This window comes from Podarcis cretensis, assembly GCF_951804945.1.
Source record: "Podarcis cretensis genome assembly, chromosome: 3".
NCBI lineage: Eukaryota > Metazoa > Chordata > Lepidosauria > Squamata > Lacertidae > Podarcis > Podarcis cretensis.
Window position 1 is genome coordinate 122,256,359 of NC_137172.1, and position 18,080 is coordinate 122,274,438.

Consider the following 18,080-nt stretch of genomic DNA (forward strand, 5'->3'; position numbering starts at 1 on the left):
TCATGAGAGCAAAGGGTTAAATAGTCCCTTTCTATTCACCCCCTCCCCATAAGATTACTGATTTCCCTTTTCTTTCTCTCTTTTTAAAGTTTGGGGTGGGGGGTAAGAAATCACACTGCCTGCATATAATAGGTAGTTTGATTACTAAGATCAGGATCATTGCGCTATTGTCCATGAGCACATCATGATCCTAAATGCATAGCCTTGAAATGAATTTTTATTTAAACGAAATCCCTCCCAAGTGAAAGGTGTTTAGGACTAGATGCAAAAGGAACAGTACAACCTTACTTCTCATTGTTTAAAAAGGCACAATTTATCCATTTGCTTCCAATATGACAGCAGGGCAATCTTGATCACTAAGGTTTTCCCATAGTATGGAGTCTTTGTACATTTGACAGTTGTATAACTGGCAAAAACCTAACCAGCACAGCTTTTCCCAGCAGTGATAGCAAAAGTGTCCTCTACTGAGTTGCAAAAACAATGAAGGATCTTGTGGCATCCTAAAGGCCAACTTTCTTTTAATGGCATGAGCTTTCATGGGCTATATTTCACTTTGTCAAATGCATGGAGCATAAGCCTAAAATGGCAGATATATATATATATATATATATATATATATATATATATATGCACACGTTTCAGAGGAGATGGAATGAATAGGGAAATGAGAGGATAATGAAATGAAGAAGGGACAGTGGAAATTGTGTACCAGGAGTTGGGGGGGGAGTGTAAAAAGGACATTGGAAATGCATGGTAATTTCAGCTGCAATCCTATACATGTGTAACTGGGATCAAGTCCCATTGAGCTCAGTGCAACTTACTTCTTAGTAGACATGTGTAAGATTGCACCACTAATAGTTATGCAGCACTTTTAGGTTTTGGAAACTAGGAGCCATTTTACCTGTTCCACAACAATAAAAACAATTTTGCCACTGAGATTAACTCTGGCTCTCCAGTGAGGGGCAAAACCTGTTTCTTAGGTGTACACTTAATGAGAAACGTAGGTGTCTACAGGCCCTGAATAAACATTAAAATTTATAAGAAGCTTACCTGATCAGCTCTCCCCACCCCTTCCTTTAATAGCCCCATTAATGATAGTGGCAGGTAGAAATTGAGCAGGCAAAGTATCCCCAGCAGGCAGCTGCAGCAAAGGGAAAACTTCCCATTCTGGATTTCCATTAATCAACAGGCGCAGGAGCTCTGCCATTAAAAAAGTTGTATTCAGCAAGGTTATCAGTGGCTCTCTGCTACTACCAGCCATCCCCACAGTGTGTGTGTGTGTGTGTGTGTGTGTGTGTGTGTGTGTGTGTAAATCATAGCTTTTAATTCCATTACTTTTAAGTAGAAATCATTATCTGGGACTAGGGTTGCCAGTTTTTATACCACCCCTAGTACTGTGCCTTTAGTAGCAACTTAATATGTGAGAATGAATAAGCGATATGTTTCATCTTCTCACACTTCTACTCATTCCTGCATACCAGGTGACTGTTACGGGTTCACAAGCAGGCCAGAGTAGTTTTTTTGTTTTTTTGTTTTTTTGGGGGGGGAGTTCTGCTCAGTTGGCATCCCTGTCTAGAACTTAATGTTTTGGTCGACATTGCTGGCAATCAAAGTTAGGTTCTCCACACTAAAATGAAAATGTTCAAGTTTTTCCAGCTGCCTGGACAATAGTGGAAGAGGCAGCTTCTTATGCTCCTCCTCCTCCACCACTAGATGCCATAAATGCAATTTATGGAGGTACCCAAATGAATGGTTTAGCAACATCCCTTGAAATGTAGGAAGCAAGACCCAAGAATTGGTGATGCTATGTAAATCCTTTTAGGTGGTCAGCAGAACTGTAAAGGCTGTTGTCAGAGCTGTGCTTAGGTGCCATGTTGTTTGCAGAGACTGGAGATGCTTAATTCACTTCATAGGTTGTTGGGTTTTTTGCTTGTTTTTTTAATAAAAAAGTACCAAGAGTTATCATTTATCCATGAATAAATCTCATTTAGACAAATGGAATTTATTCACGAATGACTTTAAGATGGCAGCCATTTACCCCCAGGTATGTAGATGATCATTATTTTAAAATGCTGCTATTGCAGCAAGCCAGGCCAGGGTATATATCAGGTGACCCTTTAAATTTCTGGCACTATATAGACTCTCCACATACTCAAGGTATCTATGAAACTGGATAAATATGGTTTCTTTGAGGAAAAACAACATACATAACTTTTAGAGAAAGAGGAGTCAGATTATCAGCAGAGACAACTGAGTGCACACTTTGGAAATAAGGAATAAAACTATCATAAAGTGTAGGGAAGAGATGTAGCTCACTGGTAGTGCATGCTGGGTGCACGCAAAAGATCCCCGGTTCCATCCCAGTCATCTTCAGGAAGGCTAGGAAAGAATCCTGTCTGAAACCCTGGAGATTGCCAGTCCGTACAGTTCAGTATAGCCTCACCTAGTATCCTTCAAATGTTGTGGGACTCCACTCTCCATCAGCCCCAGCCAGTATGGCTGACGATGAGGACTGATGTGAACTATAGTTCAACAACAGCTGGAGGGCACCAGTTTTGGTGAAGCTGCTGTAGACAGTAGTGATTTAAATGGGCAGGCATCACCAAGCTTTTTGGGTCCACAGGCACATTGGGGGTTTTGAGAGAGTTCTGTGGGCTGCTTCTCTCCTTCCCTCCCTGGCTCAGTCTCTCCAGGTCAGAGTTAAAGTTGGTTCCAGCAGAATTCTTAAAGGGCCTTCTGAATTTCCATGAATTTACTTTGTGTACCCCCTTCCCAACAAAAAGCACAGTCAAGAAGTGAAAGCTTACAGTGGTAGACTACACAGTAAAAAAAATTACAGATCCGGTACTTTCCAGCACTACAAAAACATCGAAGGCACAGATCTTCACAGTTTTTACACAGGATGCCAACAAACACACCCAAATCACAGAACACAGCTGTGGACACATTCTGAAAGGTGTAAAAATATGAGTATCCATGCCTAGGGTCCATGCTTTCATGCTGTGGCATTTTCTCTCCCAGCTCCTGTGGCGCACCACTTTATCCCCTCTGGCTATTCTCCTTTCCTGCCCCGTCTCCTAGATGGCTCTCCTTTCCCTCCTGCCTTCTTGGTTGCTCGACTTTTTGTTCACATCTTGACCTGAGCCTTAAGAAGCACATGGAGCTGAAAGAGAAATAGGAAAGAGCTAAGGCTCTTCCAACATCCTCCTTCCTCTGTATGCTTTTCAAGTGGCGGGTGGGAGGGGAGGTAATAAGCTATGCCACCTCATGGCAAAGAGGACAGTCAGTGAGGGAGGGGTCTCAGAGTCTTTGTGAGTGCCACTGGCTTTTCTTAAGGGCACTTCTGTGCCATGTTGGCAACCCCAGCCCTATGGTTTTCGGTCAGCATGTGCACACTGCTCCATGATTTTAGGATTCTAAGCTCCATTCTAGTGTCAATGCCAAGGAAGAATTTGTAAACACAGAGGCTTTAACTGGGAAAAAATGACAAATGAAAGGAGGCAGGAGAACCCTGAGATTTGCTTCCGTCTTGTGATGTGTTGTAACCAATGAGCAGCCAACATGGTGCCTCCCAGCTGTGGCTAGACTACTAAACCAACCAGCCCTACTCCACATGGCCAATGATCAGGACTGATGGGAGTTGCACTCCAACAGCATCTGGAGGGGACACCACAGGGGCCGCCTCAGTACTTACATCCTAAGGCCAGTTGGACTACAATTGGCTGCTGATTAACAAAAAGAAAGAAATATATTTGGTCGATACGGTTTTGAAGAGAGCTCAGACTTCTGTATAATATCTCTCTTAGGGTTCCTTGCATTGTTGTCCACAAAGTTTGCAAATTAAGTTTGGAGGGTGAACATGTCTGCGGTATAAACTAGAAAGATTTTGCTTCCTGTTTACAATTAGGACAAAACATCTCCTCATTTAACTTTGTCGATTTTCTGGTTTTTGTGCCACAATGTTTTCCTCAGTTCAGTGTTAATAGTTATCCTAGATTTTATTTTAATTTATTTTTAGTTACTGAAATATTTCTTCAGGTGGCCTTTTTAAAAATATTAAGTTTGGGTTCTTTCTTGTGCAAGGCATGTTCAGATCAGTGGACTGAAACATAGTAAATTATTCTTGTGATGCATAAAGGCGATTTTGTTACATTTATAAATTGTCCAAGATAGTGTACGGAGTCAAAGCTAAAAAATATGAGAACAGGAAAGCATTAATTACTATCACAGCTGTCTTCAGCTCCTCAAAAGTGCCCTTTGGGGTAACAACTGCAAATAAAGGTGCATTTACTTTCTTCCTCCCTCTTTTGAGATGGTACAGTGTACAAAAGACACAGACAGAATGTAGATTTCAGAAATATAGGAAGCAAAAAAGTATGGGGTGAGGTTTAGTCAACATTAAGCACATTACAGTCCCATTGATTTCAATAGGAACAAGTTAAACATATGCTTGATTCTCCCCAAAACTAAATGGAACCAACTTTGGTTGGATGTGCCTGAAGTTACTGAACTAAAGCAGCCCCACTGATAGTAGTTCCAACTAGGGGGCCTGAATTTAATCAATTAATATTTTAAACGTTTCCTGATTCTTTGGAAAGTATTAAAACAATACACCATATTAAACATCATCTTAATTCTTGCTTTTCTCTCAAATAGGAGAAAATGCATCAGATAAGATGGTGTCCACTATCTAAAAGCAAACCTATGCTTCTTGCTTCATGGCAATTGTTTTGGCCAACATTTAATCAATGAATCAACTAAAACTCATATGATTAATCAATTCATTTCATGAATTGTATGACAGTCTGGGTTCCAATACTGCTGTAGAGTACTATGCTCAGTCTCTCCTGCATAATTTGTTCTAGTGACATTCTAAAATTAGCAACTTGAGGACCTGCACCATAACTTGGCAATATTGCAAAGTCACATGCATACAGGTGTGCATTTAGGATCAGTGTGTAAAGCTCCACTCACAGCTGAACTGAAATACTTAGATTCAGACCAAGGCCCATTGGAAGTTCTACTCATTTTGATTAAACTTGTTTCCTATATAATTGATCACATCCAATATACAGGTACTCCAAGTTAATCACCTTCTGAATATGTCTGATTACAAATAACAACACACAGTTTACTTCATGGTGCAGGCAGAAATATCCAATGGGAAAGTATTGGCTTAATTTCAAGTACTTTATGGTTTATAAAGGTTGGAAATGAGATCTTAGGGACCAGTTCTAAAACACAGTGTACGTAATTCAGCAGTTGCATTGTGCATGATACTGTTTGGAACACAATAGGTGATGAATTCAGAATGTACGTCTTCATGTTTCAAGCAACTACACATGCATATTTCACTGTGTGTATATGCCGTACAGAACTCCAGTTGGCTGCATCATTCTGCTATATGCTGAATATGTGTTGAATATTTATACACATGGTGAAACAGACATGTGCAGCCATTTCAATTGGGGCACTGGTCACTTCTTGTACTCTTGAAGTTTACATTGTGAGAAGGTTTCATATTTTTAAAATTAGAAACTGCAAGGACCCAAATTGCTTTTGAAAACTGAATTCCAAATGTAAAACACTACCCTGTGAAACAGATGGACCCCATCCATAAGTGTTTGCTTAAGTAGAACAAAGTTCTACCAAAAATAATGGAAGTTACAGCCATGGTGATGTGTTTATCCTATTCTCATCTCCTAGCATGAATTCAGTATGTTAAGTCAAAATGATGTATAGACATAAGCTGTTGTGACAAAAGGGAAATGATTTTTCAAAATGCATGGAACACCATAGCCATTATCCAAGTCAACAAGGTATTTCAAAACTGATAACATGCAAGGTGAAATTCATCTTCTTTCACTGAAGTATAACTTTAGTAGGTATTCCAAACAAGGGGGGGAAGCTTTTAAAAATCTCATTTATAAAATATACTGTAATGCACTTAAATTTCTGCAAATGCTTGGAATTTGGTTGATTTCCCTCATCCCAAGGCATGTTTTTTTTCTAAACCAAGAACGGCAAAACTCATTTAATAACCTGGGGAAAAGAGATTTCCTTAGACAAAGCTACTGGAAATGCTCAAGAATCCTCTTTACCTTCAATCCCCTCCTTCTCCTCTAAAGCCACTTAGCAAACCTGTGTTATTCTGTGCATCAAATATTATCGGCCCTCCCCAAATCTTTTCTATATATTGGATAAATTAGCATTTGCCTATCAATATGACATTGCCCATTCAGCTGCCTTTGCCTTGCTTAATCTATTCCCTTTGAGCTTCTTTAAAGAAGTACACCTGCAGAATTGCAAAACAACTGGCTTTGATTTGAAAAGAAAAGTGTCAGAATTGTGGATTTTCATCTCTGTACCTGATGAAATGTGTAGGGAGTTCTAGTCCTCTTTGAAGAAGCTCATAAGCCAAGCGGGCAAAGCTTTGGGAAACAGAAGAAAATAAAAAGGGTACATACTCCTGAGAAGGAAATCACATACTCATCAAGACATTCCTGTTACTAATACTTCTTTAGAGAGAGAGAGACAGAGAGAGAGAGCAGTCTGAGACATATTAAAAAGAGCAAACTGAATTGTTGAGAATTAGCCAATATCCATTCAGAATAGCAATTAGCAGACTGGCACCTCTGTCTTAAGCATATTGTTCCCAGTCTTAGAACAGCCAGTTCTCTGCACTTGAATGCACACAAGAAGCTCCTGTTCGCTTCAGTGGCACACCTCCATGTACAATTCTCGTGGGGCCCACTGAGCTATCTGCTCAAATGAGATAGGTGGTTTCATTGCAATGCAAAAGAAAGCAAGCAGGAGAGATTTGTGTGTACATCCGAAGTCCTGCATCTACAAGGGATTGTCAGACTGCAGCAACTGGACTTGGAAATAGGTCATATTGATTTCAAAGATAGGATCAGTTCTGATGTATGATGTAGCATTTGACCTTTATGAAGAAGAAATACATAAAAAAGTTATATATGAATGCAAAATGTGCATATTGGTTTTAAAAAGAATCACCCAGAAGCAGGAGAATTCTGTTCAGAGCTTTTGCATTCATGTATAGCGTTTTTTCACGTGTACATCTCCATTTTTAAAAAAATGTTATGTGAAACAGCCAGTGAAACTTGCAAAGTTGCAGCTTCAGAATTTTAGGAATAAATATGTAAAGTATCTAGTTTTCAGTAAACCCAGAAATTTAGGTAGTTTGTATTGAAATAGGGACACTTGATAACTGTCTTTTTAGCTAACATTATTTGAAATACTCTTCCAAGTAAGTATCGTCTTAACTTCATCAGAACGTGAACTTGTTAGATGCAAATGCACTGCTTTAGGTTTCCCCATAATGGTTTCTAGTCTAAACAGACCCAGAGCTCTCATTTCCTGCTACCTCAACCCACTGTGAAGAAATCTGCAAGCCGGAGACTATTGGTAGAGCTTAGGCCTGGGTATCCTGATGACACAGAGTGGCAATGGCAAGACATCACCCAAGTCAGGGGGCTACAGTTGGTCTGAGCTGAAAACAGGACACTTTGCTCTGAATGGGACAGTCCCATATAAAATAAATCTATCCCTTAGTTTTTTTGATTTTTCTACTTTAGATAGCCTTTTTTTTCTTTTTTGAAAAATAACAATTATACAGAAACAGACTATGTATCGCGGCCAACATATCAACATTATCAAAAAGATTCTTCCAATAAGTTATTGATTGTTTTTACCTATTATTGACATTTTTCACACACACCCTCCCCAATTATCACAAAAAGATTGCAGGAGAACAGAAGTGGAAATTCCTTGAAGTTGTCTTCAAAAGTTCCTTTGCAAAAGCCACTGAGCCTCTGTGTTCCTGTTTCCATTGTGCGTCTCTGACCTTACTTCCTTTAAAATAAAATAAAATGTGGGTGTGACCTACCTAGTATAATTCTTCCAAAGCCCAATCCAATATTTTAAAGCTAAAATTAAAATGTTTGTTTAAAAAGATTTCTCTCTCTGCTTTTCCTTTTATTTATTTTCCCCCTAATTTCATTAGCTTCCTTGTTTTTTGTTTTTGTTTTTGTTTCATTTTCTGTGCTTCTCTTCCTTGTCTCCAGTTTTACTACCTGGTCCTTCCCCAGAAGTGTGCCTGTTAGCAGAGTTGTTGTTCAAGAACATCTTGTCCATGCCTTTGAGAGCTTCAGTCAGGTAGTTCTGGAGAGCAGTCAGGGCAGCGCATATGGCTGGGGACCCAAAGCCATGAGTGATGAGGCTGAAGTGAGTCAAGCAGCTCTGAATCCCAGGTTCCAAAATGGGGCTGGGCCTGCTATTGCCAATGGGTGTCCTGTCCTGGGCCAAGAGATCCGTAAATTCTTTACAAAGTTGCCTGCAGAGGAGGAAGACAAAGAGCAGATGGCAAGAGCCAAGGTTGATCAGGATCAGACCATTTCATTTTCAACACTTTGTAAGACATGTTTAGCGCAACCTTACAATTATAAAAATAATTCTCAGCATGTAAGGGAAATGTTCTTCCACCAAGCAGCTCAGGAGCTGGAGAGTCCTATTTTAACCTCAAACAATCCAGGTTGAGAGACTGACAGAGGCCTTGTTAGCTGCTTAAAATATGGCTCTGGGCAGAGGCCCATGATGCAAGTAGCACGTGTTAATTTATAGATTTATAATTTATATATTTAGACTCCCTAGAACAGGCGTGTCCAACTTCCAAGAGACTGTGATCTGCTCCCACTATAAATAAACTGGCAGTGATCTACCTATTGGATTGACTAGAGTTGTTGAGCTTTCTTTGGGGGACAATCAGGGTCCTGCGGTCGACCAGAATCGACCAGGTACATCACGCTATTGACAGGTAGATCGCAGCCTTCCTGTTGGACACCCCTGCGCTAGAATATACAAGAAAAAGCTCTCCTGGACCAGGCAAAAGTCCATCTAGCCCAGCATCCTGCTCTTACCATGGTCAGCCAGATGCTTTTGGGAAGACTCAGAATAGGACCTCAGCACAACAGTACTCTCTCCACCTGTGTTGTCTGGCTACTGGCATTCAGTGGCATAGACATAACACCTACATTGAGGCAAGGAAGAAGGGCTACCCCTATGCTATTCACATAATCAGTTATCAGAAATCAATATATTCATATATGCTCACACATAATCAAGGCTTACAGTATTTTATAATCCATTTTGAATCAAAGGGAAGCTGTGCCTTAGCTAACTGCATACTGCTTGAAACAGCAAAAATTAAGAGCCGACCTTTCCCCTACAAACATCTGTGTACCCTGGACATGGGGAAGACGTGAATCAGAGATTCTGGTACAAAATCCCCTCAGATACAGGCTAAATTAATCCACAGATCAGGAAGAGCAAAACCACAAAATCTCCAAACCCCCTGTCCTGTCATAGCTAGGGGAGAGGTTAGACAGAGCGTCACTGCAAGCATCGGAAAGCAGAACTTGAACTCGGTGTTTGACCAGTGCTTGACCAGGAGCTGGAAGCATGGCAAGAAGCTTGCTAATTGGCTGTTCTTTGCTGACAATATCGTGACTGTCTCATGGTTGTCTCATGATCTATGATTTGCTGTGATCTACTCAGGTATAAAGACCTCTGGATTTGTGTCAATCGGGGTCCCAGTTCCTTTTGGAAGAGATTCCAAACTGGGTCCTTATTGCCTGGCAATAAACTTCACCTTCATTTTCTCCATTTGCTGAGTCTGCCTGATCCTTATTTTGCACCCAGTGAGTACCTGCTCACGTTCACTTGCTTCAACATATGCATTTATATGTATACTATAGAGGTACATATAGGCAGACGTGCAGAGGGCCACATTTTGGTCCAAAGTCCACCAAAGAAGCAAACAGCTTATTAATACAAATAAAGATTAAATAAAAGTACAATAAAAACTTGCCGTCGGGGCTTATTGTATACTGTGGGGTCAAGACAGGATGTCCCGGGCCTGGTACACCCCACCTGCAGTCTGTTAGCAAAAACTGCTGCTTATATTAAACCAAGGGTCTCTGGGCAAATTAAGATTGTGGGAGACTCAATGGCTCTATAGGCAGATTAAAAGGCAGGAGATCCGGGACTGTCCACCACCCACAGTGAGCCTCATGCATGCCAGGGAACTGATTGGGTTTAAAGAAACATGTATAAGCTGCCTTTCCAAGTGATACTCTGCCAAGGTGCCTTACATCTTAAACATCCAACAATATCAACAAATAAACAAGTGAAATTGCTAAACCCAGGATTCCTTGTAGGATCTGAACCCTCTCCATGCCCACACACAGTCCACTCTGCTACACCAGTCCTCAGGCGACTTGTTTGTTCTAAGGGGAAAGAGCTATTGCCTACTGGCTTTCTGCTTGCGGCAGTTATCCGCTGTCTGACATATCCTGAAGGATTTACACATCTGCATTTCAAAACATTGACTTGTTCTTTTTTCTGTTTTTGCGTTGTACATGATCATTACAAGTGTCATTGCCAATATTTCACCTGAACCTGCAAATGTGCGGCATTTTCTACCAGGTGCTGGAGTTATACCATTTGATCCAGAGCTCTGTGTCAACTCCAGTACATTTCACAGAGCTTCTGCTAGAAGGGGAATCCATTGCTAGAAGGGGCCAAAAGCCCCCCAGAGCAAAAGACTGGATGTGTGGGTGTGTGATGAAATGGATTAAATAAAATAAACTTCGTCAACACCACTCACACACCAGTCCTCCCCTCCTCAAACAGCCTGTTCAATCTGATCTCCAGTGTGCCAGCAGCAGAACAGCAGTGCACTGCAGGGAAAGGTATCTGAAGATAACATTAGTGAGAAAAATCAAGCCATGCACTGGAACTGATATGTTCCTTACACATAATCCCTCCCCTCCTCAAAATTCTTAAACTTGTTGAGAAAGCAAGCCATGCACACACATGCTGAGCAGTGGTTATGGTACTAAGCTACAATGGATTTAACACATGAAGAAGAAGAAGAAGAAGAAGAAGAAGAAGAAGAAGAAGAAGAAGAAGAAGAAGAAGAAGAATTTTCAGGGTGATTGATCATTGAAATAAAGACAAACCCTCAGGGAGGGAAGTCACTATAGTTTTTATTTTACAGATCAGGAACACAGATTTGTGGAAGCTTACCCAAGATGCCCATGGTTGAGCAGTAGTTTGAATACAGCAGCTACTCTTATCTATTAAAATGACTATAATTTAACTTTGTATACCGCCCTTCCTCCATAGATCTCAGAGCGGTTCACAACATAAAATGCAAGGGATTCTCAAAGCCTGCAACAGTGAACCTCCCTAATTCACTAAAAACATTCCTAAACTGCATGAGTGGTATCTCTCATTCAAATTTCAGGGCAGTCAGAGCAAAAGGCGGCTAACCTACTACATGGTAGGGGGTGAGGTGCCCCAAATAAATTCAAAGTTTGCAAAAAAAAAGTATAATGGTTACTACATAGGCATTATAGATCGACTGACTCATAGAATGGAGTAAGCAAGGAGTGTGTCTCCTGGTCAAATCTGTCTCAGTCAAAATAGTGCACACACAGCTGAACTAGGAAGGACCAAGGAATGAACCCAAGAAGCTAGCCACATATTTCTGAAATAAACACCAACCTTAGGGAAGCAGAGCAGTAGCTCACAATGCTTCCTTCACATGACATCACATACCTGATCCATTCTGCTCAGCTGGAGTTACCATGCCAGCAGAGAAGTCTTAGCAAGTCAAATTGTTTTAATTGCTTTTCCCAACCCATTCTTTTCAAAAATGCATTATCAAATTGGCACAAGGGTCATGGACTACACATTAAGTGCAACAAGTTGCAGAATCCCACTGTCTTCTGTGCATTTGTTGGTGGTGCGGAAAACTAGGGAGCAAACCATTCTACTTAGCCTTCTTTCTGACAAGCTAACCCTCTGTGAGCAGAAACGCCCAAGGTGAAGGAAGCCTAGGCCTGCAGTCAGAAGTGATAAAACCAAAACATGGACATATCACCACGTTTGTGTGTGACAACAGGGCTTATCCACACACTGAGCCTGGGATTTGTTGCTCTCTCGCTAGTGTTAATCTAACACAGGGGTGCCCAAACTTTTTTTAAAGAGGGCCATATTTGATGAAGTGAACATGCATGTAAAGGTAAGGGTAAATGGGCCCCTGACCATTAGGTCCAGTTGTGGCTGACTCTGGGGTTGTGGCGCTCATCTCGCTTTATTGGCCGAGGGAGCCAGCGTACAGATTCCGGGTCATGTGGCCAGCATGACTAAGCCACTTCTGGCAAACCAGAGCAGCACACGGAAACACTGTTTACCTTCCTGCCAGAGTGGTACCTATTTATCTACTTGCACTTTGACATGCTTTCGAACTGCTAGGTTGGCAGGAGCAGGGACCGAGCAACGGGAGCTCACCCCGTCACGGGGAATCGAACCACCGACCTTCTGATCGGCAAGTCCTAGGCTCTGTGGTTTAACCCTCAGCGCCACCCGCGTCCCTTGAACATGCATGAGTGCCGACCAAAGAAGTTGTTGACCTTTTTAGGATGTTACCCCAAAGTTGTTGACGTCTTTTTTAAGAACCCCGGGAAGGAACTGCCTGTGGGAGCCGGATTAAACTGACCGGCGGGCCAGATTAGGCCCCCGAAACAGACTTTGGACATGACTGATAATGGGAGGTAGTAATTTATAATTACTTCCATAGCAACCCAGTAGTGCAAGACCTAACATGAAATATCTTCTAGGGGTAGACAGAGTTCAAAGGGGAGGGGAGAACTGTGGCAGACATGCCTCCAGGTGTGGCATTCTGGGCATACAGTCAAGGAAGCACATGAGGGTGACAAGTTACAGAAGCTGAACACTAGCAGGTCTAACCTACATGGATCCATTCTGTCTTATGTGGTTCTGTTTATTGGTTGGCCCTTTATGATTATCTGCTGTTATGCCAAGAGAAAAAAAGAAGGCAAGTAGCAAACAGATATACACTTGGAGTGTGTGTGTGTGTGTGTGTGTGTGTGTGTGTGCACCCTCTCTCATTTTAAGAACTGAAGCTTCAAAGTCTAAGGAGCTTTCGGTACACTCAGGTATATTTAAATGAATGTACCTCTTTTGACACTCTCTTTTGATGCCATACCCTGACTCACGCTGCCACACATAGTAATAATAATAATAATAATTTATTATTTATACCCTGCCCATCTGGCTGGGCTTCCCCAGCCACTCTGGGTGGCTTCCAACAAAATATTAAAATACAGTAATGCATCAAACATTAAAAGCTTCCCTAAGCTTCTCTCTGGTCGGGGACAGAGGGTGGCGCTTGGGGGGGGGGAATTGTCATTGCGCCACTCCTTGGTGTGTGGAGTGCCTCAGGGTGCGATTCTCTCCCCGATGCTTTTTAACATCTTTATGCGCCCCCTCGCCCAGCTTGTCCGGAGTTTTGGGCTGGGTTGCCATCAGTATGCCGATGACACCCAACTCTATCTGTTGATGGATGGCCATCCTGACTTGGCCCCAGACACACTGACCAGATGTCTGGAAGCTGTGGCTGGATGGTTACATGGGAGCCGGTTGAAGTTAAATCCTTTGAAGACAGAGGTCCTCTGGCTGGGACGGGGCGATATGGGATTGAGGAGGCAACTCCCATCTCTTGCGGGAGTGCAATTAGTGCCAGCATCATCCGTTAAGAGTTTGGGTGTAATCTTCGATACCTCCCTCTCTATGGAGGCACAGATTACAACTATAACAAAGGCAGCATTTTTTCATCTCCGCCAAGCTAAGCAGTTGGCTCCTTATCTCTCTCGCCCTGACCTAGCCACTGTGATCCACGCGACGGTCACCTCCAGACTGGATTATTGTAACTCGCTCTACGTGGGGCTACCCTTGAGACTGACCCAGAAACTCCAGCGGGTGCAGAATGCCACGGCAAGACTCCTTACAGGGTCTTCGCTGCGAGATCACATTCATCCGGTACTATACCAGCTGCACTGGCTCCCGGTGGAGTACAGGATCGGGTTTAAGGTGCTGGTTTTAACCTTCAAAGCCCTATACGGCCTAGGACCCTCGTACCTACGGGACTGCCTCTCCTGGTATGTCCCACAGAGGAACTTACGGTCTGTAAATAAAAACATCTTGAAGATCCCAGGCCACAGAGAGGTTAGGCTGGCCTCAACTAGAGCCAGGGCCTTTTCGGCCGCGGCTCCAATCTGGTGGAACACTCTGTCACAAGAGACTAGGGCCCTGCGGGACTTGACATCTTTCCGCAGGGCCTGCAAGACAGAGCTGTTCCACCAGGCCTTTGGTCAGGGCGCAGCCTGACCCCCCTCCTCTGGCACAGAATCTGCACAGAATTTTGCTTATTGGTTGCCATCAATTTGATTTTAATTAATTTTTATAATGAAATGTTTTTAGAATCAGTGGATTATTTTGATTGTCGTTAGCCGCCCTGAGCCCAGCTTCAGCTGGGGAGGATGGGATATAAATAAAATTTATTATTATTATTATTATTAAACAGGGCTGCCTTCAGATGTCTTCTAAAAGTCTGGTAGTTGTTGTTCTCTTTGATATCTGGTGGGAGGGTGTTCCACAGGATGGCTGCCACTACCGAGAAGGTCCTCTGCCTGGTTCCCTGTAACCTCAGAACTGCAATCATAGGTTGCTGTTCATCTCCCATTGAACTCAGAAGCATTGTAATTTGCACAGTTTATAAGCTTAGTTTAAAAAGCAGTTGAAGGAGAAGAGGGAAAAGGCTGGGAAAAAAACGGTGAGTGGGAAAGCATCCTTTTCCCACCCTTGGAAACTCATCAAGCTGCTGTACTTAGAACTGGGTGTGGAGAGGATAGCTGGCTGCTGAAAAGGATATGGTTGTGGGCAGCCTGAGGATGCTTCATCCACCTTGGGTCTGCCCATAAAAAACAAGCCTAAAAGACTAGGCAATGTCAGCAGCAGTTTCTAGGAACCTTCCCTTTGTGAGATTTTTGAGGGAGAGATATGAGTTTGTTTGGGCCCTGGGTGAGAGCCAGGAATCTGAGAGATAAGATGACATTGGTTTTTAATATTAGTAATTTTGTATCAAGGAAACATTTTTATATTGCAAAATTTGTTGATGCTTAAGTTGTATGTTTTTGCTTTGATTTTCTGTACACCACATAGTGATATTCTTATATATTAAGTGGTATAAAATCAACAAATCATGTCCTCCCTAAAAGAGGGCATGTGCTGCGGTGAGACCTGGAGACCAAACTCCTGTGTTGTGGGTTGTGTTATGGATTGGACAGCCATAACACCCGATTGGTAAGTCCCTCGATGATGGGTTCAATCTGGCCAATGGGGCACAGTTCAAACAGATTGAGGGACCTATATATACCTATGCACGTGACCCAGAGCTCCCTCTTTCAGCTTGTGCATTCAGAACACCCGCCCACCTCTCCCTACTTTCAGGGCAATTCTGCGATTGATCTTGCTATGTCGTTGTGTGTCATCTGTCATTGGGACAGAGGCACAGTAGGAATTTTTCCCACTTGGCTGATTGGCTGTTGCCATTTAGGTTTTCGCCTGCCACGTAGCAAATCGTCACAACTTGTAAGGTCGCGGATAGGCTCTGGTTCAGGTGATAGGGATGGGAGAAGGCTCTCACCATCCCTATGAGAAGGGTATTCCAGTAAAGGAATCCAGGGACTCAACTGGTTTGGTCAACCCCTGAGAGGGGGTTGTGCCCGTGCCTGAGTCCAGGGGGGCATCTGGGTGGTGAACATAGTCTGTTCCCGGCTTTTCGCCTACCCAGGTGTTCACCCTTGGCTGACCTATGCTGGTGCCCTGGGTCAGCGCTGCCTGCAAGTATGCAGGGAGCTAGTCGAACCAGAGCCTATGCAACCACTCACCTTCTGTAATCAATAAAGTTGTGGCCTAAATTCTGCCAAAAACCAAAACTAAAATTTGAATCAAGTGTGACTTTATTTAGGGGAGAGATCTCTGGGTCTGAACACGCAAATAAGCCACCTGCCAGAGCAAGCCCCAAAGGTCTTCTGTGCGTGCACACACATAGTAGAAATCTGAAAATTTTGTTTAGTTTTACAATTGCAGTCATTCTTCACCATTGTTGTTACAACCTATAGTCTAGAGGCTAAATGAACACATAAAAATAAATACATTAGGAGCCCTAGCCTTTGGGGGCACATCTTCAAAGGCCTTGACAAATGCAGAAATAACCAGTACCCATTCCGTCAAGCCCACATTTCACAGTGGGCCTGTGACCACGTTTTATGAATAAGCAGCCCAAGTGGTACCAGTATTCTTGAGGGATGTGATGCAAGTGGTGTGCTCTAGGATGTCTTGCTAGGAGAGACAATGTGGCACTGCCGCTGCTGGAGTATTGATTTGCCATGTGAAGAACCCTCATTCAAAATGCTGCTCAGCCATGAATTCTTCTGAACAATTCACTACTTCTCAGCCTAATAATCTACCTCATAGGGTTGTCGGAAGAGGAAAATAAGATTGTCAATTGTAAGAAAAGGAAAATGTCACTTTTTCATAAAAGGTCAGAAGGCCTCAAACAGTTGCAACACCTGGGTAGAAGGTTGCAACAGCTAAAAAACTGCAGACTCGCTTGGGTGCTTGGGGTTAGAACGCCAGAAAACAGGGTGGCTTGCTGCTAGAATGTGGCTTATCTTGACACTTCAGCAGGGTAGGACTTGTGTATGCCTAAGGCGTGGTCGGGATGTGGCTTTATTGCTTGGGTAGAAGTGTGAGAGCATAGGAACACGCTTCCTTATTTTGGCAAAAGTAATTAAGGGTAATGGTCCCTGAATTCAGGGGAATGGGAGATGTCAACAGGGGAGGAGATTTTAGTATTTTAATTAGGAGGTTGTGATAGGCTGTAACCCAGTGGAGGACAGGGGACGTAACTTTTCGCTCAAAGGAAGGTGATATAAACTTGTGTTTTGCTGAATTTGGGTGTCCCTGCTTTGGACACCCATCCTTGCAAGCAATTAATGAACCTTTGCTGCTTCACCAACTTTGCTCAGACTTTATTTTAAGGGTCCATCCCAGGACCCCGAGTCTTGGGACAGGTGTTTTATATCCAACATCACTGTACATCAACCTGAGATCCCTGGTGAGCTTCAGTTACAGTCTGTTGACAGGAAACACTTTTACATTTCCTTTTTACATTTACATTTTGCTTTTACATTTGTAACACTACACATCTACCTTTCATTACTTTTCCTCTCTTCCCTACTCCAACTATTTTTCTTCTGTCTCTGAGAAACTAAACACACACAAATAAGTAAAACAGCAGTGCTAACTCTGATGCGGCTCAATGCCCAACACAGCTTAGGACACAGTTGAAGTCCAGTGTGGTGAACATTATGTGCTACTACACAGACCAATATAGAGCATGAAAGCAAAAACCACACCAGGATAAACCAGGAAGAATGCTTTAGCACATGATGAAAAAAAGATTTTAAAACCATGGGGATATTTTATTCATTGTTCAGTTATAGAATCATAGAATCATAGAGTTGGAAGAGACCACAAGGGCCATCGAGTCCAACCCCCTGCCAAGCAGGAAACACCATCAGAGCACTCCTGACATATGGTTGTCAAGCTCTGCTTAAAGACCTCCAAAGAAGGAGACTCCACCACACTCCTTGGCAGCAAATTCCACTGTCGAACAGCTCTTACTGTCAGGTAGCTCTTCCTAATGTTTAGGTGGAATCTTCTTTCTTGTAGTTTGGATCCATTGCTCCGTTTCCGCTTCTCTGGAGCAGCAGAAAACAACCTTTCTCCCTCCTCTATGTGACATCCTTTTATATATTTGAACATGGCTATCATATCACCCCTTAACCTCCTCTTCTCCAGGCTAAACATGCCCAGCTCCCTTAGCAGTTCCTCATAAGGCATCATTTCCAGGCCTTTGACCATTTTGGTTGCCCTCCTCTGGACACGTTTCAGTTTGTCAGTGTCCTTCTTGAACTGTGGTGCCCAGAACTGGACACAGTACTCCAGGTGAGGTCTGACCAGAGCAGAATACAGTGGCACTATTACTTCCCTTGATCGATGAGCACCCTTTGGGTTCGGTCAGTCAGCCAGTTACAAATCCACTGAGTGGTAGCATAGTCAAG

General features: G+C 42.8%; 1 protein-coding gene and 1 long non-coding RNA gene across 8 annotated transcripts in view; both read right to left on the bottom strand.

Moving 5' to 3' along the window:
• LOC307212742 overlaps window positions 1-18,080 on the bottom strand; it is a 580,424-nt gene that overhangs the window by 53,913 nt on the left and 508,431 nt on the right. The gene's annotated exons all lie outside the window — the stretch shown is intronic.
• TFAP2B (transcription factor AP-2 beta) overlaps window positions 1-18,080 on the bottom strand; it is a 70,436-nt gene that overhangs the window by 2,041 nt on the left and 50,315 nt on the right. For 3 of the 7 annotated variants that reach the window (XM_079969947.1, XM_079969951.1, XM_079969952.1), the window contains 2 exons: window positions 8,097-8,356; window positions 1,543-6,431 (listed from right to left, as the gene is read on the bottom strand). In XM_079969947.1, coding sequence (XP_079826073.1) covers window positions 6,391-6,431; window positions 8,097-8,356 — 301 coding nt within the window. In that variant the 3' untranslated portion in view covers window positions 1,543-6,390. Of the gene's footprint in view, window positions 1-1,542; window positions 8,357-18,080 lie in introns of those variants that run through there. The other 4 variants (XM_079969950.1, XM_079969949.1, XM_079969948.1 and 1 more) reach the window with 3 other exon arrangements.